This window comes from Girardinichthys multiradiatus, chromosome 12, assembly GCF_021462225.1.
Source record: "Girardinichthys multiradiatus isolate DD_20200921_A chromosome 12, DD_fGirMul_XY1, whole genome shotgun sequence".
NCBI lineage: Eukaryota > Metazoa > Chordata > Actinopteri > Cyprinodontiformes > Goodeidae > Girardinichthys > Girardinichthys multiradiatus.
The window spans coordinates 32,820,554-32,846,617 of record NC_061805.1 but is presented as its reverse complement, the minus strand read 5'-3'; the positions used below and the strand labels follow the sequence as shown (position 1 = coordinate 32,846,617).

Genomic DNA, 26,064 nt, shown 5'->3' with positions numbered 1-26,064 from the left:
TTTCCCTTTAGCTTCAATAAATGATTGATTAAAAACACCTGTTTGAGCCATGAGGCCCACTGTGGGAGGCTGAAGGTTGTGTCCTTGTTCGCTGTTACACTTTTTTTTCTGCATACCACACATGGAGGATTATGGTGCAAATGCGCACGCATTTGTGTCAAACGTTTTCCCCTGAACTCACCGCCTTGGTTCGGTTGCTCTCCGCAAAGGTGAACAGAGGTTCTACAGATTTTCCATTTCTGCACCGCATTTTTTTTTTGCCTCAGCTTGAACTGTAAAATAATGAGCAGCCCACCGAGTCCATCTTCAAACCGATGGTTCAAAGCCCTGCGCAGGTAAATTAATTTGATTTTTATTTTCCTTTGAGCCATCTGCATTTATTGACTTTCTTTACTCTTATTTCACGAATATGAATGGAAGTATGAAAAAGATCTGTGGCTCCAGGTCATTCTGCAGCACTGTTAGTTTTATGTGCATCACCTGATTGGCTGGAGTTGGTAGGATTTCCTACTATCCTCCCCAACAGTGGGGATTTTTACTGAGTGGGTGCCCAGGCTTAACTTGAACTTAGCCCCTTTAGCGAAGCCAGCACTGCTAATTCTTTGACTTGAGTGAACATGAGTGGAAAAATCAGAGCGTGTTATGTTTGTCAGAGGAATGGTCGTTTAACATGCAGACGGTATAGTGTTAATGTGATGCAGATTAGAAGTTCCCTTAGAATGACCATGTTAGTGCTGATACTAGTTTGTTGTTCCAGGACCAGGCTGGGGGAGCCCTGTTTGAGGACATACCCCCTGGAGTGTGTAGATCTGCTGAGGAGGGCGAGAATCGCTTTTCAGGCTGGACGGACCCTGAAGGAAGGTTTCAGACTGGCCCAGCTGGAGGCTGTGGTGCGGATGCTGGAAGAGCATGAGTGTGACTTTGTGGATGCTCTTGGAAGGGACCTTCATAAGGTACATCATCTGTCCCCTTTCCAACATTGAGTGAAAACTGACGAGTGGATTCAGTGCTTCAGCCATAATGAAATTCATGCTTGAAATTAAATATCACTGTGCATTTAACAAATCTGTATGTTTAACCTTTTAAATGAATAAACTGAGCTTAACTTATCATTCATATTGTAATTTATTGAGCAGTAGCTGCAAAATGTTGGATTTGGTGTCACATATATTGGCCGTTTTCTTTCCGTTTCAACCAGCCACGGTTTGAAACGGTCGTGTTTGAACTGATCACGGTTAAGAATGAGGCTCTGCACGCCATCAGCAACCTGAAGAAGTGGATGGAACCTCAGTCTGTGGAAAAGAATCTGGTGAGAAACCCATTAGAGTTGCCTCAATTCTCCAAAACATCTTCAGAACAAACCCACTGGGATTATTCAAGGCTTACACAACAATGTTTTTAAATTTTTTTTAGAGAAAACATTCCAGTCTGGTTGCCACAAAGAAATTCATTGTACCGAGTCCACCAAAGTAGATTAAACTTAAGTTGCATTGACCTTTTAAGAACTCAGTGGGATCAAGTATTTTCCTTTGCTGGTTTGTTTTACTTGTAACCTAACTTTGAACTTGTTTGTGAAGTCTACCAGCTTGGACGAGTGTCTTGTGATCAGTGAGCCCCTGGGGGTGGTGTTCATCATGGGGACCTGGTGCAGTCCTGTCCAGATGTGTTTAGTGCCTCTGGTTGGAGCCATCGCAGCAGGTGTGCAGCGTTTTTGTAACCACACATGGTCTTATGGAGAATCTCACAACCGGTGATATTTTGCTCTTTCTTGTAGGAAACTGTGCACTCATCAGTCCCTCTGAGTACACCGTGCACACAGCAGAGCTTCTGAATCGTCTCATTCCTTTCTACTTGGACAACGTAAGTAAGCGAGCAGAGAGGACTGACTGCTTCAAAGGTCTTTCAGCAAGTTACACAACATGATTTCACCTCCCAAACAGCAGCTGGCTGGTGGTGTAATATGTTGGAAAGTAGATGGAAAAAAGTTTGTAGAGCATTTGCTGAGGTTAAAGTACCTTACAAGCTGAAATCCCTGAGCAAAATCAAATTTAAGTGTTAAGGACGTGATAAGTCACTCTGTAGTAATTTATTTATGACTTAACAACTTAAATTATTACTGAAGCTTCCAAGGGGAATCATTTTACTAGCTTTCAAAATTCTGGGAAATCTGAGATGCCATGAAAAAATTTAAATTTAAAGGGTAAAAATCTAGTTAAACGCACTAAAACAAAAAGCAATGTGATGTTTGATGTAGAGAGGTCCAATCGGCAGAAAGACACTGGCTGTTGCTCCTTTTTAAAACTTTTGTTTGAAAGTTGTGTTCAATGATTGCTTGTGTAAAATTTCAAACTAACTGGATTTTAAAACTCTCAAAAGTGAGTAAATATTTACATTTTTTTTCAGATTCGTAAACTGTACATATGATGCAGACAAAACGTTTCTATCCAGTCATCATGGGCATTCATTTTTAGAAATAATCCATTTGGGCCTTTTTCCAGAATAACCAAATCATCCAACAAATAACGTCAATGTATTTTAAAAAACAAGAAAAAACTTTGTTGCACACATTCAAATTTATTGCATAATCGCTCCAGTCTACACATGGTCAGACAAATACATACAAACTCAAATATATGCATAAACCAGCATTAACATTTGGATAAATGTCTTTCAGCAAGTTGCAGAGACGTGTACCTTTCGTAGCCATCACAAGCTTTCAGCATACTTCTGGCTGGACATTTGACCACTTTTATTAGGAGAATTGGTGGTGGGAATTTGAACCAGTTGGGTTTGTGCCACAAACACTTTGAAGCAGAGTGTGTACCTTTTTAATTGGATTGAGGTTGGGACTATTCCAGAAGGTTAAAGTTTGCCTGAGTTATTGATTCCAAGACCTGTTATAATGTGTGTTTGGGACCATTATTGTATTAAAACACCAGGTTGTGTTAAATGTTCAACTGAGCTGGTAATTTGAGGGAAATGTGTTGGTTGTCTGTGCAACAGCACCCACCAGCATTGGAAGTTAAATCGAACCTCAGCATGATGTTACCACCACCACCACCACCATTCTTGATAGATTCAGTGTTTCCTAGGTTTGAAAGCTTCATTTCAACTCCTCCACATTGACTTCTAATTGTTGTCAAACAGCTCAATCTCTTTTTTTCATGTGAAAATCTGCAAACTTTAGTCAATCTTGAATCTGCCTGTTTTGAAGCAGATGTTGTATCATTGTTCCCACCCTCCCAGTCCACCATGATGCCAAGCTTGCTTTACTGTGGACAGTGGTACTGGTTTTCCAGCAGCATGCAGTCTATGAAGAGTTTGGCCCTTTGTAGTTCCAGGAATGTTCTTGAAAAGCCCAACCTTTCCTTTCATTGGAGAGGGACAGTTTGGGTCAGATGGGTGATACTTGGAAACAACAGGACAATGATCTGAACCTCAGACCAAAACATGGTTTTAAAATGGATCAAACCAGGTAAACATTAAACTTTTGATGTAGCAGAATCTTCCCGATGGCTACAACAAATGTGTGGCAATCTGCAACTTGCAGAAGGGACATTAAACCAAAGCTTGAGGAGGTACTGTTTGTATGTTTATGACTGACATTATGGATTAGAGGAAATCCACAATTTCAGACTTCAAGTAATTCATTGTTTTGAAGTTGTTTTGTTGGTAAAAAAAATAAAAAATAAAACTGTTGAAATGCCTTGTTTAAAAAAAACCACGACTGTGATATTCTTGCTCAAGATGAGTGTATGGAAACTTTTCACCAGCTTTAAATTTATGTGAGTAACATAGAATGGAGTTGAATAAAATTATTATAATATTAAGGCCCTGTGCACACCTTCAACAAACAATGGCTGAATCAGGTGCTGCACAGCTAAAGGACATCATACATGGAAAAGCACAAAGGGCAAGAGGTCACTGATCAGTTTTCAGCTTTATTGTGCAAGCTAACATTTCAACATCATCTGTGTTTTCATCAGAGTCGGTTATCTTTTTCTACTACTGTTAAATTAGGAGGTCAGGATCTCATTTAGTAAAGTGATACAAAAATAATTTGATCTGAAAGTTGTTAGAACAAAATTTACCTCCATAAGTGTAGTCTTGTTCACTTGTATAAAACCATCATTAGCATATTTTTTTGTCATTCTCAGCACCACTTTAAGAATGATTTATATTTAATTTGCGTAAACTACAGGAAGGATCTTATTTGAATGAAATGCTGATACTAATTCTTGTTTTCCTCAAGGAATGCTTCCATGTGGTTCTTGCAGGCATCAGTGACTTGCCTGAAATTGTGGAGCTCAAATTTGACCATGTTTTCTTTACAGGTAAACGTATCGTCTTCATTTTAATACAAGGTTTAATGGGTTTAATGATTAAACATGGCTGTCACTCCTTTTTAAGGAAACAGAGAGGATGGAAGCAAAATTGCTTTGGCTGCAGCTCGCACCCTCACTCCTGTCACCCTGATCCTGGGAGGAAAGAACCCGTGCTACGTGGACCAGCACTGTGACATCGCCACTACCGTGCAACGAATTGCATGGGCACGTTTCCACAATGCGGGTCAGAGCATAATGGCTCCCAGCTACATTCTCTGCCACACAGATGTTAAGGCGCGGCTGGTGCAGGCCTTGAAATGCTGCCTGATGCAGTTCTACGGCCCTGACCCGCGAGAGTCCCGCAGCTTTGGTCGCATGGTCAACCTGGAGTTCTTCAACCGTACAAGAGAGCTGTTGTGGAGATCTGGCAAGGTGGTTGTGGGTGGGCAGGTGACTGAGGCAGAGAAGTATATTGGTAAGAACTTACATCATTGACTATCTCTAACATAACACCTACGTATACATGCAGAATGTCAGTAGGCTCAGAGCTCCTTTTTTGTTTTTGAAGCCCCAACAGTTCTGACAGAAGTGGCAGAATCGGACCCCATCATGCAACAGGAGGTTTTCGGCCCGGTTCTCCCAGTACTAACTGTAAATGACGTGGACGAAGCAATTGCCTTTATTAATAAGCAAGAGAAGCCTCTCTGTGTGTATGCATATTCCACCAATAATAAGGTACACCATAACAAGTGATAACAGTGCAGATCAAACGTTTACATATACTTACCATAGCTGTGAATTTCATATTAGTTTTAGGGTTTTTTTTTCAGTTTGAAATGATTGCACAACAAACAACTTCCATCAATTAAAAGAACAAGAATGGTTCACGTTTAAATGTTAATTTTCTCTGATCCACACTGGGTCAAAATTATACATACTGCCTATAATGCATACACTACAACTGATATGTGTATGAACGTCCTTATCAAGTTGCATTGTGACTACCTGCCTTCTATGGCCCCTAATGGGGTTCTGGCATCATTCTGGCTGGATATTTAACTGTTCTTCTTGCAGAACTAATCAAATCCATATAAATTGGATGTTTTTCTGCCACTGGCCTAGGGTTTGATCTTCGTCCGTATGTTTTTAGTATAGCTGAGGTCAGGATTTTACCATTTTTGCTGATTTTTCTTTCCATGCCAAGTTTTGAAGTGAGAAATACAGGGGTTGGACAATGAAACTGAAACAGCTGTCATTTTAGTGTGGGAGGTTTCATGGCTAAATTGGACCAGCCTGGTAGCCAGTCTTCATTGATTGCACATTGCACCAGTAAGAGCAGAGTGTGAAGGTTCAATTAGCAGGGTAAGAGCACAGTTTTGTTCAAAATATTGAAATGCACACAACATTATGGGTGACATACCAGAGTTCAAAAGAGGACAAATTGTTGGTGCACGTCTTGCTGGCGCATCTGTGACCAAGACAGCAAGTCTTTGTGATGTATCAAGAGCCACGGTATCCAGGGTAATGTCAGCATACCACCAAGAAGGACGAACCACATCCAACAGGATTAACTGTGGACGCAAGAGGAAGCTGTCTGAAAGGGATGTTCGGGTGCTAACCCGGATTGTATCCAAAAAACATAAAACCACGGCTGCCCAAATCACGACAGAATTAAATGTGCACCTCAACTCTCCTGTTTCCACCAGAACTGTCCGTCGGGAGCTCCACAGTGTCAATATACATGGCCGGGCTGCTATAGCCAAACCTTTGGTCACTCATGCCAATGCCAAACGTCGGTTTCAATGGTGCAAGGAGCGCAAATCTTGGGCTGTGGACAATGTGAAACATGTATTGTTCTCTGATAAGTCCACCTTTACTGTTTTCCCCACATCCAGGAGAGTTACAGTGTGGAGAAGCCCCAATGAAGCGTACCACCCAGACTGTTGCATGTCCAGAGTGAAGCATGGGGGTGGATCAGTGATGGTTTGGGCTGCCATATCATGGCATTCCCTTGCCCCAATACTTGTGCTAGATGGGCGCATCACTGCCAAGGACTACCAAACCATTCTTGAGGACCATGTGCATCCAATGGTTCAAACATTGTATCCTGAAGGCGGTGCCGTGTATCAGGATGACAATGCACCAATACACACAGCAAGACTGGTGAAAGATTGGTTTGATGAACATGAAAGTGAAGTTGAACATCTCCCATGGCCTGCACAGTCACCAGATCTAAATATTATTGAGCCACTTTGGGGTGTTTTGGAGGAGCGAGTCAGGAAACGTTTTTCTCTACCAGTATCACGTAGTGACCTGGCCACTATCCTGCAAGAAGAATGACTTAAAATCCCTCTGACCACTGTGCAGGACTTGTATATGTCATTCCCAAGACGAATTGACGCTGTATTGGCCGCAAAAGGAGGCCCTACACCATACTAATAAATTATTGTGGTCTAAAACCAGGTGTTTCAGTTTCATTGTCCAACTCCTGTAAGTGTCCTATAGAAATATCCAGTTGCATCCGGGACTCTGCTTTCCAGTTTAAATTAACATATTTTGATGAATTAGAAAGTAGTCTTCTATTCTTAGAACACACAGGTTTTGTAGATTAGAGGAAGTTCTATTTTTTGCTTGTTCCTCCCCTCGAAAAGAAGAAAGTCCCATGAAGTTTGGATGTAAATTTCTGACCAACATTGTAGCACGTTGGAGCGGGATTCTTCTTTGTCGTTGTAAACTCTGATTGTGTATTTACCTTTATTTTAATGCAGGTCATTTCCAAACTCATGAGTGAAACATCTAGTGGAAGCTTTTGCTCTAATGACTGCATCTTTCAGAGCCTGATGGTGGCGTTGCCGTTTGGTGGAGTGGGTGAGTCTGTTGCCTCTCAAGCGCTGGCATGTGTTAAAGCAAAAATAGTTTTTTTAACAACACTTGCAACACTTTCTTTAAGGTGCCTGTGGAATGGGGTCCTTTCATGGCCGCTACAGCTTCGATACATTCTCACACAGAAAAGCATGCTTGCTTAGAGGGACGCGGTTTGAGTGCGTCACCTATCTGCGCTACCCGCCCTATGAAGACCGCAACCTGTCTCTAATGACATGGGCCTGCACGCTGTCCCAGAGGAGCCAGGGCTGGTGCCAGATCATGTGACTGTCACAAATACTCTACTGTGTTAACACGTAAAAGCAGAAGCCACATATTATGAGAAATATCCCAAATCATTCTGAGAGAAATTACAATCAATGTGAAATCAAAAGGTTAATTACATTATTTTAGGTTTATATGATGAACTGCTGAGTTTGAGTAAAATTATAACTTTGATATACATGCACTGCTTAACTGGTTCATTTTGTCTGAACTAAAAACACTTTTGTATGTATAAATATCTACAACACAACTAGAGTATCCGCATCCCTCATCGCAAAGGCAAGGATTTTAATTTATAGGTGTTCATTCAGGTCTCCTGTAGATCTTTTCCTCTCTGGTTTCCTTCATGGCTGCATATCTGGCAGCTGTGAACAGGTAGTCGCTCAACCTGAGTACAAACAAAAAGTTTATACTTTTATCAGATGTTGAATCAGAAAAAAAAAAGGTTTGTGTTTTTAACACATAATACCAATACCGACCTGTTGAGGAACTTGGCAACATCTGGATCCGCCTCCCCAGAACGCACAATAGGAGCAACACTATAAAGAAAAACAACACAGAGCTGTCAAAAAATAGTAACAGTGAAATGAGAAACACATATCTTTTGTCACTGCATGTATGACATGCAACAAAATTTCAGTGAATCTCTTGTAAAAGAACAGTATACATTCACATTTAAAATCCCTTTGCCCTCCCTGCATGTTTTAGATGTTACCCTGGTTCAGCACACCTAAATTAAATAATGGGTTATTAAAATGATCCTGCAGAACTTGGTGACAAGTTGAGGAACAAATTCAGCCATTTAAATGAGCTGTGTTGGAGCAGAAAACACATCTAAACACATCTAAAATACACTGAAGCTCAAAATTCTTACAATAGCTTTTATTTACAAAAAAATAGATAACCAGCACTCCGTATTCTTTCTTTCTCTCTTTAATGTGGGCTGGGTGGACACGTTTTAACTGGATGCTGGAGTCTGCACATTTACAGATGAGAAAACTAACAGATATATATACAGTGCCTTACAAAAGTATTCATCCCTCCTGGCTTTTTACCTATTTTGTTACATTCCAACCTGTAATTTAAATGTTTTTTAAGCCTATTTTATGTGATGGATCTGCAAAAAATAAGCTGGTGAGTATTTATCCAAAGGACCACAATAAGCTGTACACAACACATCCCATCAGCCCAAGAACACCATCCCCACAGTGAAACATGGTGGTGGCAGCATCATGCTGTGTGGATGTTTTTCAGCAGCAGGGACTGGGGAACTGGTTGGTGGTGAGGGAAAGGTGGATAGTGCTAAATATTCTTCAGTCTGCCTGCGAATTGAGACTAGGTCGGAGGCGTCAGGGAGGTTTTCTGTTATTTTTGTCCTGTTTGTTGTTTGCTTCACAATAAAATACAAATATTCAAAGTTGTAGGCATGTTCTGTAAATGAAATGGTGCAAACTCTCAATAAAACATTTTAATTCCAGTTTGTCAGGCAACGAAACATTAAAAATGCAAAGGGGGGTGGGTGAATACTTTTGCAAGTCACTGTATGCACAGGCCAGATGAGACTCAGCCAATCAGAAGAATATCATGCTATCTACCTGCAAACCTTTGGTCTAAAAGGGGAAAACATCTGTGTGGAGCAATACCAGACAAAATTCAGACAACACTAAAAACAGCAATATACACCCTGTCTCTAGATATACAAAGCCATACAAAAACTCACAAAATTGGAGAAAGGATGCAATTCAGAGAAAACAATTCAACAACAATTCCTCATTCAAACTTTTGGGGTTTACAGTTTGTGTGAATCCAGATAACTCTTGATATACAGAGAAGCATTCTGGATTCTACAGCTGGAGATTGGAGGGGGCCACTCCATACCAACATGTTGGTCTGGAACCAAGATGCTGCTCCCTTATTGGTGTGTATGGGATGGTTGTCTGGTTAAAACGCCTGTTTCAAAGGCATTTCATTTCTGTTTTAACATGACCTCTTCTGTTATTTTGATGTATTCAAAGTGATCCATCATCCTTGGTGAGGAAGGATAGGACTGACACCATAGGAGAAACATCCCCATAGCATGATGCCTACACCTCCATGCTTCACAACATACTGAGGTTTCATTATAGTCTTTGGGGGTCGCTTGGCAAAACCCTAAAGAAACAGTGTTGCGGTCATCAGCCCAATGTGTTCTTTGGCGAACTGTAACCTCTTCACTCCATGTTGTTTTTCTCAACAATGGGCCTTTGAGGGGGCTTCCTGCCTCACAGGTAACTGTGGACCTTGTTTGGTCACCTAGTAGCTAATCATTTGCTGAGTCTTTGCCATTTTGGCTATTCTTCAATCCATTTCAGCGGTAGTTTTCCGGTTTCTTCAACGCATTTCTCATTTTGGTTGAGAAGAATGTAGTTTAGCAGCCTGCCATTTTCTACACTTCTTTAAACGTTTCCCCTCTAATCAACTTTTTACTCTGTTTTAAAAATGTGGGCAATGACCTATTTTATTTTCAGAGAGGAATGCACCATCATCAACATGTATAACATCTGCTGCCTTCATTGTTAAATAATTCACTTTTTTATACCTGTTTGTTCACGACTGAATGACCTCACTAATTGAACTCCACACTGCTAATATTTTAATTAGCCCCTTTTAATTAATAATTCAATTACACAGAATTAGCAGCATTCATGTCATGAGCCACTGGCTTTCAGTTATTCTTTTACAATACTAATACTAATACATTATTGGCCATGAAGAGATATAATTTCTACCAAAACAGTGGCAGATTTGGTTAGTGACTTTGAACTAACTGTATGTGCTAAAACTGACCTGCGCTCTGCTCTCCGACAGATTGTCCGAGCTAAGTGCAATGCTGCACTACTCTTCCCACCAGACTGTAAAATACAAATCATCCATGTGAATAATCTGATATTTTACAGGAGTAAATCTACAGGAGCAGAATGATGCCTACAGGTAAAATGAAGTTAGTCAGTGGTGGGAGTTCCTCTGTAAAATGATCAATCCACGTTTCCAGGTCAGTGATTGTCTGAGGACTGAATTTTGTTCTCTCTGGTAAAACAAAAAAGAAAAGTATTTTAGATTAGTAGAGATAAACAATGAGATCAGACCAGTCTGTATTTGCATACTTCTATGGCTTTCTCTTGCAGATGACTGAGGAGTAGCAATATTGGAGCCCACATCTTGTAAAATGCACTGGATCTGCAGTGAACAAAGTAAAAATGTATTTAATGAATGCTAATTTTCTCCTCTTTCAGTGTTTTCCCTCCCTGCTCAACTTTTTTGTGTTGAAACCAACCTGCACTCTGCTCTCGTTCTGTCGGGAGAGATGAGAGCGGGTTGGTTTCAGCACAAAAAGTTAAATTTGGCATTAAAATCAAACCTTGTCCAGCTGATCTGTGAATATGTGACCTTTGTCAAGGCAAAATTCTCGGGCCAATCTGTAAAGTAAGATAGGAAGGTGTGTCAGGCAAACGTATGATACACAGCAGATATTAATTTTAATCAGTGGTGTTTTACTTCCTGTCAACAGCTCTGCAAAAGGACATCTTGTCTTTGGTTCTTTTCAACAATCACAGCATGTTACCAACTCAACTTAAACTGAAGTTCACTGAAACTGAGAGATTTCTTTTTATCAGCAAGGCCTTTGGTATCCCCCCAGTAAGTTGCAACAAGATAGTTCTGTTTAACATGTTTGAACCTCTCTGTCTCCCAATTCAGTAAAACCTAACTTAAAAAAAAACTAGAAAAAGCTAAAATGTTGGTAATTACTCTAAATGTAAAAGGTTTTTATAATTCTATCATAGAAAAGTCCACTTTCTCCATCAGTGACTAGCCAGCACTGTATCATTATTATTTCGCTTCAGTTTCATCTGCTTTCAGTTTTGTAATTTGCATTTATATTGAGCTCTGAAGCAGCTCATTATAATACATAATAAGCAGGATTATTTTTCTTTTCTGATTACATATTATTATGCACATTTCCCACCCTTTGACAAAAGAAAACATGTTTTAAATACATGTGTGCATAAAATAAGTTAACCGTGTAATAATACATATTTTACCCTATAGCTGAAGACAACTCATCTGTGTTTCCCAAAGCTTCGAAAATGTGATCTTCCTTTGGTCTCCTTTCCCCTGTGAATGTGCTGGAGAAACCTAGAAGGCAGGAATCATGTTAGTTTCTTTTAAATATACGTTACCTTAAAAAGGTCTTTATACCCCCTCACCATGAACTCATTTTCTCACTTTACAACCAAATGTTGTTTTATTTTTCCTATTTTATGTGAGAGACCAACAAAAACTAGTACTCATTCTAAATATAATAGAAACAATTTTTTTGTTTTTGATCTATGACTGTCAATACATCATGAGCTCTCATCCTCTGATCTTGTTTTCCAAAACATTCACATTTTTAAAATATATAAATCGTGAATATTGATATGCACTCATATGACTGCAAGGAGACTCTGCTTACCTAACAGATGTCGTCACAAGATTTACATGCTTTAATTTGGTCCATTAGGCGCATTTTCTCATACACATCATGTGGCATTTAAATGTAAATGTACATAGAAGAAATCACACAAGCATCCCCAGTCCACCCACTGCTTTTTAAACATAAAGAACAGATACATCTTCCTTCTGCTTAGCTATTTACAGCTCATAAGAAACCCCTTACTCTTCAGAATTAACTAATTAAGTCCTTTAAAATCAGGCTGTGTTTGTCTTATAAAAGTTGTTCAATTTGATCATAATTTTGTAAATATATCTCCATGTAAACAGACCTAAAGCTTTATCTTTTCTATTATGTCCACTTCATTAACCAACCCTATCCAGTTGTCCCTTGTAGGAGGGTCAGGCTGGAGCCAGCATATAGTAATACATTTTCCAACAAGAAATTAAAATATTTAATTGACAGGTTTCAAAGCATCTCATAAAAACATTCAGCTTTTTAAACCATTTTACAAGTAAAGTTCTGAAAATGTGTGCATTTGTTTCACCCAACTTTACTCTGATACCCCTAAATAAAATCCAGTGCAATCAATTTCCTTCAGAGGTCACCTTATTAAATTAGAGTCCTTTAGTGTAATTTGTTATCAGTAGAAATGCAGCTGCTTTGTGAAGGACTTATGGGTTTGCTAGAGAACATTGCTGATTAAACAGCTTCATGAAGACCAAGGAACATCACAGACAAGTTAGGAATGAACATGTGGAGAAATTTTAGGGAGGGTTAGGTTATAAAACCATATCATAAACTAAAAACATTTCACAGAGCTCTGTTCAATTTATAATCAGAAAATGGAATTAGTACAGCCCTGATGGAAACCCACCAAGAGATGGCAATCCACCTAAACTGAGAAGCATGCAAGAATAGCATTTATCAACAAGGCAGCCAAGAGGCCAATGGTAACTCTGGAGAAGCTGCAGAAATCTACAGCACAGGTGGAAAAATAAGGCCACAGAAAACTATTAATCATGCACTCCACAAATCTGGCCTTTTTTGGAAATGTGGCATAAATCAAGAAATTGTTGAAAGACAATCATAAGAAGTCTCCTTTCTGGATTTCCACAACCCATGTAGGAGACACAGTAAACATGGGGATGGTGCTCCGGTCAGATTAGACCAAAATTAAACATTTCAGACCTAAAAGTTAAATGTAACGAATGGAGGCAACCTAATACTGCACATCACCCTAAACACACCATCGCCACAGTGAAATATGGTGCAGCCTCATGCTAAGGGAGGCGAGTCAGAGTTAATAGGAATATTGACAGAGCAAAAACACATTAAATGTTTAAAGAAAACCTGGATTCTCAACATACAGCCAGAGCTACAATGGGATAGTTTAGATGAAAACATATTAAAATGGACCAGTCAAAGTCCAGACCTAAATCCAACTGTGAACCTGAAAGGACAAGAAAATTAATGTTCTCAGATACTCTACATCCAATCCGACAGAGTTTCAGGTATTTTGCAAAGAAAAAGGACCCCCTTATCTATCTCTACATGTGCAAAGCTGGTAGAGGCATAGCCCAAAAGACAGGCGGCTTTGGCTACAGCCAAAGGTGGTTCTACGAAGTATTGACCCAGGGGGACCGAATACATTTGTACACCACACAAGATCTATGGGTTGTTTTAACTGTAGTTCGTGGATTGTGTTATTCAGGCTGATTTACCTTTATCTCCAGTTTTAGTGTATATTTTGGGGGACTTGTTGTCTTCAGTGGCATAACTGCTGGAGAAAAGAAAGTAATTAATATAAAATTACTTCATAGGCGTAGAGACAACATGTACAACATTATATGGTTGGTTTCAGCGGTTCTCTGCTCTGTTGGTATGACGGGCAGGCATCAGAGGAGACAACACTGTAAACATGTGAGTTCGCAGATACCTTCTGTCTGAACACAGTGGTTTATGTGTCCGATGCTCGCTTATGATCCTCTGTGTCCTCATAAAACAGCGGAGGAGAGCAGGTCTGATAATAACCGAGTTCATACCGAGCTACGGGGTAGCAACCGAAACCGAGTGCTGTTTAGTTCCGAGTTTTGTCCCTCATCTGTGTCCATAGTTTGTAGGCGTTTCGTTTTCATCGCACGATTGGTCAACTCATCCCGTCGTAGGCAGATTGCGGGACGCTGATTGGTCAGAAGAAAATGTGTTGACGCAGCTGCGGCGGTGATTGGATGTTGGAGGTGACGTTTTTTTTTTTTAGCTTCGTTGATAGCTGTCAGAGCGTTAGACTGGTGTTGAAATGCGTGGTTCAATTCTTGGAACTTTTTCCGATTGTTCGCGAAATTTAACCACATATTTGTGAGTTTAAATTATTGCCTGGTTTCCCCGGCCTCAGCGGATTAACATCAACTAAGCCTTTTCAATGACAACACTGTGAGTAAAAAGTTGAATTTGGGAAGATTTCAAGCTGTAGAAACCGGCAGAAAGATGCAGGTTAGAGACTGTCTGATTTCTGCTCCCGGGAAAGCGATCCTCCACGGAGAACATGCTGTTGTTCATGGAAAGGTATGATATAAACACACATTTAAAACCAAGCTGGGATTGTGGTTGCTAAACTAAGATTTTAAAGGCGCACCATCTAATCTGTCAAGTTTCCTTTTCGTGTATTATTATTATCAATGTGTAGAGTGGGTTCGAGTTATTGGTGTGCTGATTATTCAGCTTGAACTGATGTAAGCCTTGTTGGATGCTGGTCATTTTGCACCTTTGTATTTTGCTCCCAATTTTTCATATTAAGATTTCAAAGTATAACCATCGCCATTTTTTTTTAAGACAGTGCTGCAACAGGACCTTTTCGGGCTGTTGCTTTATAACAACTAAAGTATTCAAATCCATCACTGCTTAATGTAGTTTTACATTTTCCCTCAGAAGTGAATGTCTCTAAAAGTCAACAAGTGGGAAAACTAAGAGTTTCCATCAACCCAGACCTCAAAATCTAATCTGGGTGCCTTGGATATAAAACGGGCTAATTACAGTGCTGATTTGTATTGCATTGAATCTTTCTCACGCTCAGTACTATACAACAGAGTCGATATGTTGTGTTTGAAAGAGAAAAATGCAGCGAAAATGTATTGCTATTATGGGTGTTAACATAGTCTTTAAGAATACCAGTTGTTGGTTTTCTCTCTTGGATTTAAGGCCTGACTAAGTTGACTAAGATAATTCATGATAATACTTCTGAACAAGGAACAATAAACTGATATGCCATGGTTTCAGTACATGGGTAAGAAATGGACATAGGAAGGGATTAATTGTAATCAGAAGGGATTATTGAAGGATGAATTCAGTTGCATGTTCCTTTTTTGCAGGTGGCTCTTGCTGTGAGTTTAAACCTGAGAACATATTTGCAATTGAAAGCGAGCTCCGATGGCAAAGTTTCCATTAAACTACCTAATATTGACACGTTCGTCTGCTGGGAGCTCTCTGAACTGAAGCAGCTGAACCCCTGTTTAAGCGGTGAGAGAAGATGCAGCACACTAACACATTTAACTCTGGCTGGGGGATGATTTCTAACTTTTTTAGAGCAATACTCTTTTCAGATCACATCCACTGATTCAGACTTGTGTTTAAATCGACACAAACATTTTAATAACCTATTACTAGCGTGTTGTGGAATAAATTCACGCTAGTGCGTTTTGTAAATAGTTTGTTCTGTTTTTTTTATTTTGTTATATTACTAACAGGTAAAAAAGAAGAGGGACAATGTATGGATCCTGAGCTGGTCAAGAGACTTCGTGAATTTATGGGTGTGACCAATGAAAATTTGGACAGCAGTACCACAGCCACCTTAGCTTTCCTTTACATCTACTTATCACTTTTCGGATCAGGGTAAGATTTTGCCAATGCTCTTTTCCACATTTTACAGAAACCAGGCCCATAAAATCATGAAATTCTTTCTCATCTACTGTAACTACTGTTGCCGATCTGGGTTTTAAGTTAAACAGTGATTTTAAATTGGGCAGCCAGATTAGAGCAGTTTTAAAGCCCTGCTTTTGTTATTTAAGGCGGTCGGCAAAAGTGAAATATTTCTGGCCAGGCAACCTTTTGAAACAGTGAACGATGCTTGTCATATCGTCTCGCTTAGATTACTGTAATGGACGGTATGTTGGAGTGAGTCCGTCCTTGCTCTCTTGTCTGCAGCTGGTTCAAAACTGTGCTGCACGTCCTTTAAACTGGGACTCAAAAACAGAACTTATCTCCCCTGTGCTGGCCTCACTCCACTGGTTGCCTGTAAAACCTTAAGAGTTTATTTTAAAACGTTTATTTAAATTTTTAAATGCTTGAATTACCTTGTCCCAACGTATCTCCTCAGCCCCTCAATTCTTTGGCTTTTAACATCAGTGGCCTTTTTTGTTTTAAATGGTTTCATTGTGTTTAGGAGTCTAATTTTCTAATTTCTATGTTTTTTCTTTCAATGTGTGTTTAGAGTTTGCAGTTATGCACGTTGTTTCAGCTGTCGTTGTTTTATTGCGGTTTATAAATAAAGTAGGTATGGTAATTCATAACCACCGTTGGCAAGAAATGCGGACAGATGTTTATGCTCTGGGTCCACAGGTAAATTATGTGATAATTTGAAGTTTTTGTTATCTGGAAGTGTCAAATGTTGCAGGGGAAGCTACTGACTGTGTCTGCAGACAAAGTATTATATTTTTGTCAAAGGAAACATTTTGTGCGGGAAAAGTTCACTGTGCTCCATATCATGTAACGGGAGGTTTCTGGCCCAATTTACAAAAAAAAATTATATTAAACACAAGTTGGAATACATTTAGAGGATATTAATTAAGATTACTGGAACTCACCCACAGTTATTTTGGATAGACAGTAGGAATGCTTTATTACATTTTTAGCATTTTAATAGTGACTGTGTTTGCAGATGCACTATATTGGCAAAGGCGTTGACAGATCTTCCTGCACGCATATGAACTTGAGTGATATCTTATGGCTCACAGTCTCATCTCTAATTAATTCTAAACATGTTCTATTGGGTTGAGGTCAGGAATCTGTGCATATCGCTGAAGTTCTTCCACACCAAACACACTCTTATCTTTATGGATCTTGCCTTGTGCACTTGAGAGCAGTAATGTTGAAGTCTGCCAGGGAGTCATCGATCCTGTTTGTGGTGTTCACCAACAGGCTCTCAAGGCATAGTCGTGGAGAGGAGGGTGTCTGGTTGGGGAACCTCAGGACTCTCATTTTGCCTTTCACAGATGATGTGGTTCTGTTGGCTTCTTCAGGCCATGACCTCCAGCGTGCACTGGAGCAGTTCACTACTAAGTGCGAAGGCGCCGGGATGAAAGTCAGCTCCTGTAGGTCTCATACCATGGTTCTCAACCTGAAAAAGGTGGACTGCCCCCTCTGGATCTGGGGTCAGTCTTTGACTCTAGCAGAGGAGTTCAAGTGTCTTGTTCACAAGTGATGGTAGGATGGAACGAGAGATGGACCGGCGCATTGGGGGCTCTGTCTGCAGTAATACAGGCGCTGCTCCGATCTGTTGTGGTAAAGAAAGAACTGACCCATAAAGCAAAGTTCTGGATTTCTGATTTCTGAGGTTCCCTCCTGGACCTGTTGCCCCATGACCTGATCCTGGATAAGTGGAAGACGATGGATGAATGACTGGTAATGAATCTGTATAATATGAGTTACACTTTCTGAAATGAGGGAAAAATATAACATTTTTTCATCATATTCAAAATGTTTTTAGATGTACCCGTATAAGAAAACGTGGTGATGAACACTCGTTTAGAGATTTATTGCACTCATGTGCAGGCCTGCAGTTTTTACCTCCTTACTTTACAACCCTAATATGAAAATGTATTTCCTTATTGGCATGGATGTGTTAAATGGATGAATTAAAACAGTTTTCTTTGAGATAAAGACAGCTAATGGAGACAGATCGGTGGACACTGCAGACCCAGCTGCTGTGAGCAGGGAAGATGCTCAGGAACATTACGGGCTGCAGGTTGCTGGAGGGTTTAATCGCCGCTGACACGGTGCTGCCGTGTCAGAGAGAGGTGAAGGTTTTCTGACAGGATGGCCACTAATGAGAGTCAGGTGCAGGCCACTCTGCACCCTTTAACAAGTCTGGATGGGTTTCCCCCTTGAGAGCAGTACTGGACAATTAGTTTAGAGTATTTTTCTCTGCCTGAAAGCAACCACTCTGAAATGACATAGACAGAAGTGTCAAGTTTGTTTCTGCTGTTATTAAGCAGTCTATGTGTTACTGCATCATCAGTGTAGCATTAAAAGAAATTCATTCTGCATGTTAATGCTGGAACTGAATCATCATGCAATCTTTTCCTTGTTTTTGCAGATGTATTAGCAAATCTATCCCTTCAAATAAAAAAACATACCACAGTCATCTGTTTTTTAGCTTTTTTTAGTCACATGTAGACAATTTAAGTTAATTGAAAACATGAATTTATTGTTTGTGGTTGCGTTTTCAGAGATATGCCCAGTCTGACGGTGTGTGTGTGGTCAGAACTGCCGACTGGAGCAGGACTGGGCTCAAGTGCTGCCTACTCGGTGTGTTTAGCTGCAGCTGTCCTCTGCGCGAGTGGAGCCATTCCCACTCCCTTCAAAGAGTGGGAGCAGACTGCTGGGTAAGACCAGGGTTTCCCTTTATGAGCTGGGATTTTTGCTTCAACACAAATAGTCTCTGGGTTTTTTGTCTAAACAGTAAACATAGTCATTGGGTTATACAAGGTATTTATGCAAGTTTAAGTTGTGCTTTGCTGGCTTGATTTTTCCAATCTGATTGTGGTGACATGCTTAATAAAAGTAAGGCCTGGCAAATTTGTCTTACGTTGGATCAAAGCTTCTTTTTTCAGCTTTCTGCAAATGTTTCAGATCTGAAGGAAACATTTCTCGCAGTCTTGACAATGATTCTTTTTGCTTTCAAAAGGTTTAAAGTCACGTGTTGCATTTTTTATTTACAAATAAAACTAAAAGTTTTAAAAAACTGACACATCCAAGCCAGAAAGTTTCATGTGTTGCAGAAACTGTATGTGTGTTTTAGGATTAGTTGTCTGTACAATCTAAAAGTTACCTGTGCATCAACGTAACCCCTGTTTTAAACCTGTTGCTTTGTGTCAGATTCAGCAAATGTTAAAATAAATTATTGCATACATAAGATATTGTTTTAACTTGACTTGAAAAAGACCTGCGCGAGTTGCGACTCATCACTTTTTGTTGTTTTTATTTACATTAGCATATGCCGTGTGTTTTTGGAAAATGTGTTGCAAAAAATCTGATTCTTATTTAGATCCACAAAATTTGGTTGAGAGTTACATCCATTTAAATCAGGGAAGTATTTCCCCCTTACAGATTTGATCTCTTTTTAATCAGACTTAAATGTTTCAGATCATTTTATCCCAACAATTTTGAATATCAAACATTAAAATTATTTTAATTTTACAAAGATAACTTAATGAATCATGCAATGGACTTTTCAAATGATGATTTCGTTAATTAAGAGAAAGAAAGCTATTCATTTGGATACCCAGGCCAGTGTGAAAAAGTAATTACCCCCTAAACTTAACTACTGTTTTTGCAGCTTTTTGCAATTATCACAACTGCCATTTGTGATAACTAACAATTAAACTTTTACATAACTGTTGAGGAATTTTGATCCTCTCTTCATTGCAGAATTGTTTAAGTTAAGTATGATGTTCCTAAATGTAGTGGTACGTTTATACCAGATGTAACAAAAACCACTTAGTACAAAATATTTTTCCAAAAGTCATCAAGATGTTTGTTGGCAAATGTGAGACAGACCTTAGTGTTCTTTTCGATCAACGGTGGTTTGGGCCTTGGAACTCTACCATGGATACCATTTTGCCTGGCGTCTTTCTTCATGACCTCTGACCTTAACTGAGGCAAGTGAGGCCTGCAGTGATTAAGATGTTCTTGGTCCTTCGTGCCCTCGCAGATCAATGATTGATGCACTCTTGAAGTAATTTAGGTAGGCCAGCCACTACTTGGAAGGTTCAACACTATTCAGTATTTTCTCTATTTGTGGATAATTGCTCTCACTGTGGTTTAACCTTAGAAAATGCTTTCTAACCTTTCCAGGCTGATAGATGTTGGTGACTTTATTTCTTGTTCTTGATGTTACTCTTGTAAATCTTTTACCCTACACCGTGCTTTCAGACTAAGTGGTTTCTTGATTTTAGAGGTCAATATAGGCAGTAATTCATTCATTTAACTCAGCTGTCCAAAATATGGTTGATCATAGTTATTTTCACGTAGGGGCAGATTTTAAAGCTTTTTTTCCTAATAAATGAAATAATCAGAAAACTGCATATTTTTTTTATTTACCCATGTAATCTTAATCTGAAATTAAATGGTGTTTAATGATCTAAAACACACGAGTGTGCTAATGGAGACTGTGCAATCCCAAACAGTGCCTCTGTAATAGTTCAATTAAACACACAGCTATTTACCTGTAATTGTGATCGCTCATTAAACAGTACCCTGTGTCGTTGTGAACTGACTGCAGATGGTGTCAGGAGGATCTGGAGCTCATCAACAGTTGGGCTTTCCAAGCTGAGAAGATCGTCCATGGAAATCCCTCAGGAGTAGACAACGCTGTTGGAACGTGGGGTGAGACAGAAAAGTGTTTAAACATGACATATGACCCCAAAAAATTGTTTCTCCTACCTTTTAATCTCAGTAGAGACACTATTATTATTTTACCAACACTTAACAATATCACCAAATAACCTCCTTTTAAAATTTTTTTATACATAGGTGGTATGCTGAGATTTTTAGCTGGAAAGATAATACCACTGAGCAGGTACTGATGCAATGCTTATGAGTTTTTGATTAATAAGCCAATTAAAAAAGCTATACTCTGTGGTTTTGGTAACAGAAATTAAGGTTTGTGTGTGAAATCACCCCCTCATCAGCAGATCTCTGAACTCTCCGATCTTTCTTACTGCCAGGGTGCCGTTGTTAAGAATCCTCCTCACCAACACCAAAGTACCACGGAGCACCAAGGTACTTGTTGCCAGGGTGAAGGACAAAATTAACAAGGTACTAAACGGCTTTTCCCTCCCCGTGTGTTACTTGCCGACACTATAATTAATATAATAGGCACTGCTTTTGTGCGGCTGATACTCCAGGGCATGGGGTTGAGTGCCTCCATAAAACATTAAAATTAAACTCTTAGCCAGCACCCCTGTGTGGCGTTGCCTTGGCGACACCAGCAGGTGTGCAGCTTTCCACCCCGGACAGAGATTGGGATTGCACGATGTTGTGCCAGTATTGGACACAATCAGTCAAATGTGCTGCCTGCATGCAGGCTGTCTCTTGAAATCTGCTCAGCATTTGTAAATTTCAGCGCATAAAAAAAAACTCGCATTTGCAGGAACTGTGTACAAGGTATGCTGGAGATGTTAATCTGCCTTGTGGGTCTGTTTTTGTTTTGCCCTCCTGCAGTTTCCTTTCATCTTGATCCCCGTTTTGGATTCAGTCGATGCCATTTCCTGCACATGTGAGAAAGTCCTAAACGAGATGACTTGTGAGCCTATCAAAGGAGAGCACTATAATATTTTAGAGGTAAAATTTTATCAGTCATTTGGGTAAAATGTTTTTTTATTAAAAATGTGCAGTCAGGAAGTACAACCTTATTTTATTTGATAATATCCTATAACATAAAAGCACTGGAACCCTAGAGCTTATATTCACGTAAATATGTTTACCGTTCATGGCCTGTATTTTTACAGCTTCATTTAACCATTATAGGAGCTGATTGACATCAACCAGCATCATCTGAATGTGATGGGTGTAGGACATCCTTCTTTAGACACGTTGTGCCAGGTCACGGCGGCCAGAGGGCTTCACAGCAAGCTTACAGGAGCAGGCGGAGGAGGCTGTGGGATCACCCTCCTGAGACCAGGTGCCGCACAATAATGGGTTTTTTCTATGTCATAACAGTTCGGTTTAAATTTTTAGCTACCGGTATATAATACCTTACTAGATTTTACAGGCATATATCATCATTTTTATAATATTTCCTTTTCAAATGTGTTTGAGCTTGTGGTTACATTCATTTTCATGTCTGAAATCAAGAAAAATGTAAAAAGAAAAGGTGGGAAAGAAAAAGGCAAACACAAGGCAGTCGACAACATTTGTTGTGTCCTCATCCCCGAGCTTTGAGTTGTTTCTTTACATAAACTGCAATTTCCAGTTGTCTCATAATCCCGGAGCAAAACCAGGAGACTAAGCTTAGCCACTTTTCCCACTAAAGTGCTCGCACCATCATTTTTCTGTGTCTCCAATAAGCAGCCACACATGCATTGGTCATGTTAAAAAAAAAAAAACTTTTCTGCCCAGAAAACAATTCAATTCAGTTTTATTTATATATCGCCAATTCACAACACATGTTGTCTCAAGGCACTTCACAACAGTCAGGTTCATACATTCCTATTATTTCTAACAATTGAACAGTGCAGTCAGAGTTAGTTATTTATTTAAATTGGATAAAAAGTTTTTATGTCTAAGGAAACCCAGCAGATTTCATCCAGTCAGTGACTTGCAGCATTCCCTCCTCCTGGATGAGCTTGTAGAGACAGTGGACAGTCGCTGGCGTTGACTTTGCAGCAATCCCTCATACTGAGCATGCATGTAGCGACAGTGGAGAGGAAAAACTCCCTTTTAACAGGAAGAAACCTCCAGCAGAACCAGGCTCAGTGTGAGTGGCCATCTGCCACAACCGACTGGGGGTTTGAGAGAACAGAGCAGAGACACAAAGAGAACAAAGAAGCACTGATCCAGGAGTACTTTCTATGGGAAGGAAAAGTAAATGTTAATGGATGTAGCTCCTTTAGTCGTTTCATCTAGAAAGAAAGAACAGATAAACTCTGAGCCAGTTTTCAAGGTTAGAGTCTGAAAAAGAGCACATAGAGTTAGTCACAGTAAAGATCAGTCAATTGCCATGTCTAGGAGAGAGAAAGGGTTAAACACTGAAAGACAGGGCTATGTGGATCATCGGTAGAGGGTGAGCATTAAGTTGTTGCCAGCAGAAGCTCGGACGATGCCCCTCTCCAGAAAGGTATCACAGGTAGATACAGAGTCAGGCCAGGTGTAGCTTCTAGGAAGAGAAAAGAGAGAGAACATAAAGTTAAAAGCTGAAATAACAGCAAATAATGCAAAATTGGAGAGTAGTGTGAGAATTTAGCTAAGAGGGTGAAAGTGGTCATTATGTCCTCCAGCAGCCTAAGCCTATAGCAGCATAACTACAGCGATAGTTCAGGATAAACTAAGCCACTAACTATAAGCTTTATCAAAAAGGAAAGTTTTAAGCCTAGCCTTAAAAGTAGACAGGGTGTCTGCCTCACGGACTAAAGCTGGAAGCTGGTTCCACAGGAGAGGAGCCTGATAACTAAAGGATCTGCCTCCCATTCTACTTCTAGAGACTCTAGGAACCACCAGTAAACCTGCAGTCTGAGAACGAAGTGCTCTGTTAGGAATATATGGAACAATCAGATCTCTGATGTATGATGGAGCTAAATCATTAAGTAACATAATCCTCTTGCTGCAGCCAGATTTCTGTGAGGCAAAATAAATCAATCTGATTGTCACAAATCAGGTCACTAACTAGCAATGTCTTTGAAGAGAGAGATCTTATGTTCAGTAGGCCACATTTAATTGTTTTATTTTTCTTTTTAGTCTGAGTTGTGTTTATTTTTATTAGATTTTGATGATTCCCTCCTTCTAGATTATTTTTTAATCTATTCAATTTTGGGCGTGGGCACAACACTGTCTTAATAGGGTAACGGGTGGGTAGCAGTACAGAAGCTGCAGAGAGGAGTATTAAACTACGACCCTGCTTCCTGGTCTGAACTGAACTAATAAATTCAGTCAATGCATTCAGTTATCACTATAGGAGATTTCTAGGCGGTGCCGTCATCATCCATGTATGACGGCACCTCCATGGAGGCTGAGAAGTGTGATACGTATGTAAAATTACTTATTTGCTTTCACAACCAATGGAAAGGTTGCTCCATCATTTGAAGGTTAAAAAATAATATACCGTAAATAAAAAGTACTTCCTATGTTGGCCTTCTTACCTGCACTGATCCTCAGAAAACCACCCAGATAAAAAAAGAAATGCTCAAAGTAATCGAGAGGCCTTTGCAAAATATTCATGCCTCTTGATATTGTCCTTTGTCAAATTTAAAGTATGTTTTTAATTTTAGAAGTTGCAGTCTTATTTATTTTCTGACTTTCCTGGTATTTATTTAATTGAATTCCATCTTTCCTCTTCTAACTAAACATTCTTCATGCCTGTGGCTGATAGATCCGAACCTTCATTCATTCCAGTGCAAACAGTGGGAGAGGTCGTCTTTTCAAGACAACTATGCAGAGAAAAATCCATTTTATTTCCATATTGTATGTTTCTAAAGGCAATTCTTTTAGTAATATTAAATGATTAATGTCTGTAAGTTTATGTTTTGGTGGAAAATGTAACTACATTTATGCATTTTAATAACCCTCTTCAGCCTCTTAGGCTACCCACATTTTTAGCAGTCCCAGTTTAAGCATAAATACGTTTGATCTGCCTACTTTGAGTTGCCAGAACCTCTCGGTGACATTGAACGTTCTGTTTTCCTCAGACGCTCTCTCGCTCCTTTTCTCAGATGTAAGGACTATAAGGACAATGCATGAGATGGTTTACAAAAAAGCAGTTTGTGTGCACATATACAAATGTGTGCTCATGCAGATACTGTACAGAACCAATCAGAAAGCCTGTGTTCAGTCTTTGTTAATGCCTGCAGCATATGCAATGTTAACAAGTTCTCAATCTCCAAAATAGATTTCCAAATAGTTTCTTTTTCTTCTCATGTATTTGTTTTTGAATTGCAGCTATTTTAAACCCTTTTAAATCTGTCTGCTCTAATGGCCGTTATAATAATATTAGAAGAGTGCATACAAGTTATTTTATCTCTGCCTGTAGATGCTATGCCTTCACCTGGGGATAGACAGTCATGGAAAAAAGAAAGGATGTTATGTGTTTTTTACATATCAAGGGTTTTGGGGTGTTCTTAGTTTGTCACAAGCTTTTCCATTTTGGCTTCATCTGTGTTCAATACATTTTGTCTTTAATGGATCTGTGGTATTTGTTTCTGCATACGTCAGGTTAGAATTAAATAATTTTAAAATGGGATAAAGACCAGATCAATTATGTTAAAAACCCTTGAATTGAGACTGTTGAACTTTTAGCAATGGCTTTATTCTTGCTACATTTCTATATCTGTCGACTGTGTCAACTTACGTGTCTTGATCCTTGCTGTTCATGGTGCTGTTTGTTCACTAATGTTCTCTAACAAACCTCTGAGGCCTTCACAGAAATGCCTGTCGGACTTTTCTTGTTTATTGAAATTGTTGTGTTTGGTATGTTTTGTAGAAACTGATTCGACGACTGTCCAGGGGACGATAAAGGACCTGAGGGACTGCGGCTTTGACTGCTGGGAAACAAGTATTGGTGGACCAGGTGTGCAGCAGCACTTCCCCTTCTCTGTTAAAGAGGAAATTCTGGAGGTTTTAAATCGGTACTGAGGCCTGCCGGTGGCTAAACAAGAAGACTGATTCATACACTGTAGGACTTTTCCTATGATGCCTCAAAACCTGTGATATACCGAGCTGATAACGGCGACTGAAAGAACAGAAACATTGATTACAATGGATTTTCTTCACTGAATTTTATTGTTTTTTGTGTCATTAACTGACTAATCAATCTGGTTTTTTGTACTTTGAAGCACAATCGTATGCAGTAATATATCTGTACACTAGATGGCAGCAGAGTAGCACAAATGCTTCCGATAAATCAGGAAAAAAGTCTAATATTGTAATATTTAAATAGATTAGTTAAATAATATTAAATCAACAATTCTAACATTTTAACATATTTTGCAAAATACCCGCTTTAGTAAACGTGATAAAGCTGTGATTTATTTGCTAGGAAACATCAGTTACAAAAACCTTTTGTAAATCCACTTGAAGTAATTATTCCAAAAATTGATGCATGCCAGATTAAATATATAAAAACTCTCCAACAAA

At 39.4% G+C, this 26,064-nt stretch overlaps 3 protein-coding genes across 6 annotated transcripts; 2 read left to right on the top strand and 1 right to left on the bottom strand.

Annotated features, from left to right (window-relative positions):
- The first annotated feature begins 78 nt into the window (after positions 1 to 78).
- aldh3b2 (aldehyde dehydrogenase 3 family, member B2) lies at positions 79 to 7,652 on the top strand. The gene is made up of 10 exons (XM_047382613.1): positions 79 to 335; positions 758 to 953; positions 1,199 to 1,309; positions 1,578 to 1,698; positions 1,775 to 1,860; positions 4,253 to 4,334; positions 4,411 to 4,800; positions 4,894 to 5,060; positions 7,094 to 7,193; positions 7,276 to 7,652. The coding sequence occupies exons 1-10, from the start codon at positions 283 to 285 to the stop codon at positions 7,473 to 7,475; spliced, it is 1,506 nt and encodes a 501-aa protein (XP_047238569.1). The 5' UTR covers positions 79 to 282; the 3' UTR covers positions 7,476 to 7,652.
- On the bottom strand, positions 7,584 to 21,040 carry mmab (metabolism of cobalamin associated B). Of its 4 annotated transcripts, none has more exons than XM_047382618.1 (10): positions 20,899 to 21,040; positions 20,445 to 20,589; positions 13,668 to 13,726; positions 11,552 to 11,645; positions 10,870 to 10,927; positions 10,616 to 10,688; positions 10,441 to 10,538; positions 10,299 to 10,363; positions 7,952 to 8,011; positions 7,584 to 7,860 (listed from the first exon to the last, which is right to left on the bottom strand). In XM_047382618.1, exons 2-10 carry the CDS (start codon positions 20,462 to 20,464, stop codon positions 7,776 to 7,778), a joined length of 612 nt encoding a protein of 203 aa, XP_047238574.1. In that variant the 5' UTR covers positions 20,465 to 20,589; positions 20,899 to 21,040; the 3' UTR covers positions 7,584 to 7,775. The 4 variants fall into 4 exon arrangements, with proteins under 4 accessions (XP_047238574.1, XP_047238575.1, XP_047238573.1 ...); XM_047382619.1 differs by having other exon boundaries at positions 13,668 to 13,723; XM_047382617.1 differs by lacking the exons at positions 20,445 to 20,589; positions 20,899 to 21,040 and adding an exon at positions 13,883 to 14,079 and having other exon boundaries at positions 13,668 to 13,723.
- mvk (mevalonate kinase) lies at positions 14,212 to 26,064 on the top strand. Its single transcript, XM_047382614.1, has 10 exons — positions 14,212 to 14,508; positions 15,312 to 15,459; positions 15,687 to 15,831; positions 18,447 to 18,602; positions 20,501 to 20,604; positions 20,752 to 20,797; positions 20,946 to 21,036; positions 21,442 to 21,561; positions 21,748 to 21,901; positions 25,412 to 26,064. Exons 1-10 carry the CDS (start codon positions 14,431 to 14,433, stop codon positions 25,561 to 25,563), a joined length of 1,194 nt encoding a protein of 397 aa, XP_047238570.1. The 5' UTR covers positions 14,212 to 14,430; the 3' UTR covers positions 25,564 to 26,064.

Coding starts and splice junctions, on each gene's coding strand:
- aldh3b2 (XM_047382613.1), top strand. CDS start 283: ATGAGCAGCCCACCGAGTCCATCTTCAAACCGATGGTTCAAAGCCCTG. Junction 336..757: donor TGGTTCAAAGCCCTGCGCAG/GTAAATTAATTT, acceptor TTGTTGTTCCAG/GACCAGGCTGGGGGAGCCCT. Junction 4,335..4,410: donor TGACCATGTTTTCTTTACAG/GTAAACGTATCG, acceptor CTCCTTTTTAAG/GAAACAGAGAGGATGGAAGC.
- mmab (XM_047382616.1), bottom strand. CDS start 13,986: ATGAACTCGGTTATTATCAGACCTGCTCTCCTCCGCTGTTTTATGAGG. Junction 10,539..10,615: donor TGCAAGAGAAAGCCATAGAA/GTATGCAAATAC, acceptor TTGTTTTACCAG/AGAGAACAAAATTCAGTCCT. Junction 10,364..10,440: donor TGACTAACTTCATTTTACCT/GTAGGCATCATT, acceptor TGTATTTTACAG/TCTGGTGGGAAGAGTAGTGC.
- mvk (XM_047382614.1), top strand. CDS start 14,431: ATGCAGGTTAGAGACTGTCTGATTTCTGCTCCCGGGAAAGCGATCCTC. Junction 15,832..18,446: donor TTATCACTTTTCGGATCAGG/GTAAGATTTTGC, acceptor TTGCGTTTTCAG/AGATATGCCCAGTCTGACGG. Junction 21,562..21,747: donor AGCACTATAATATTTTAGAG/GTAAAATTTTAT, acceptor TAACCATTATAG/GAGCTGATTGACATCAACCA.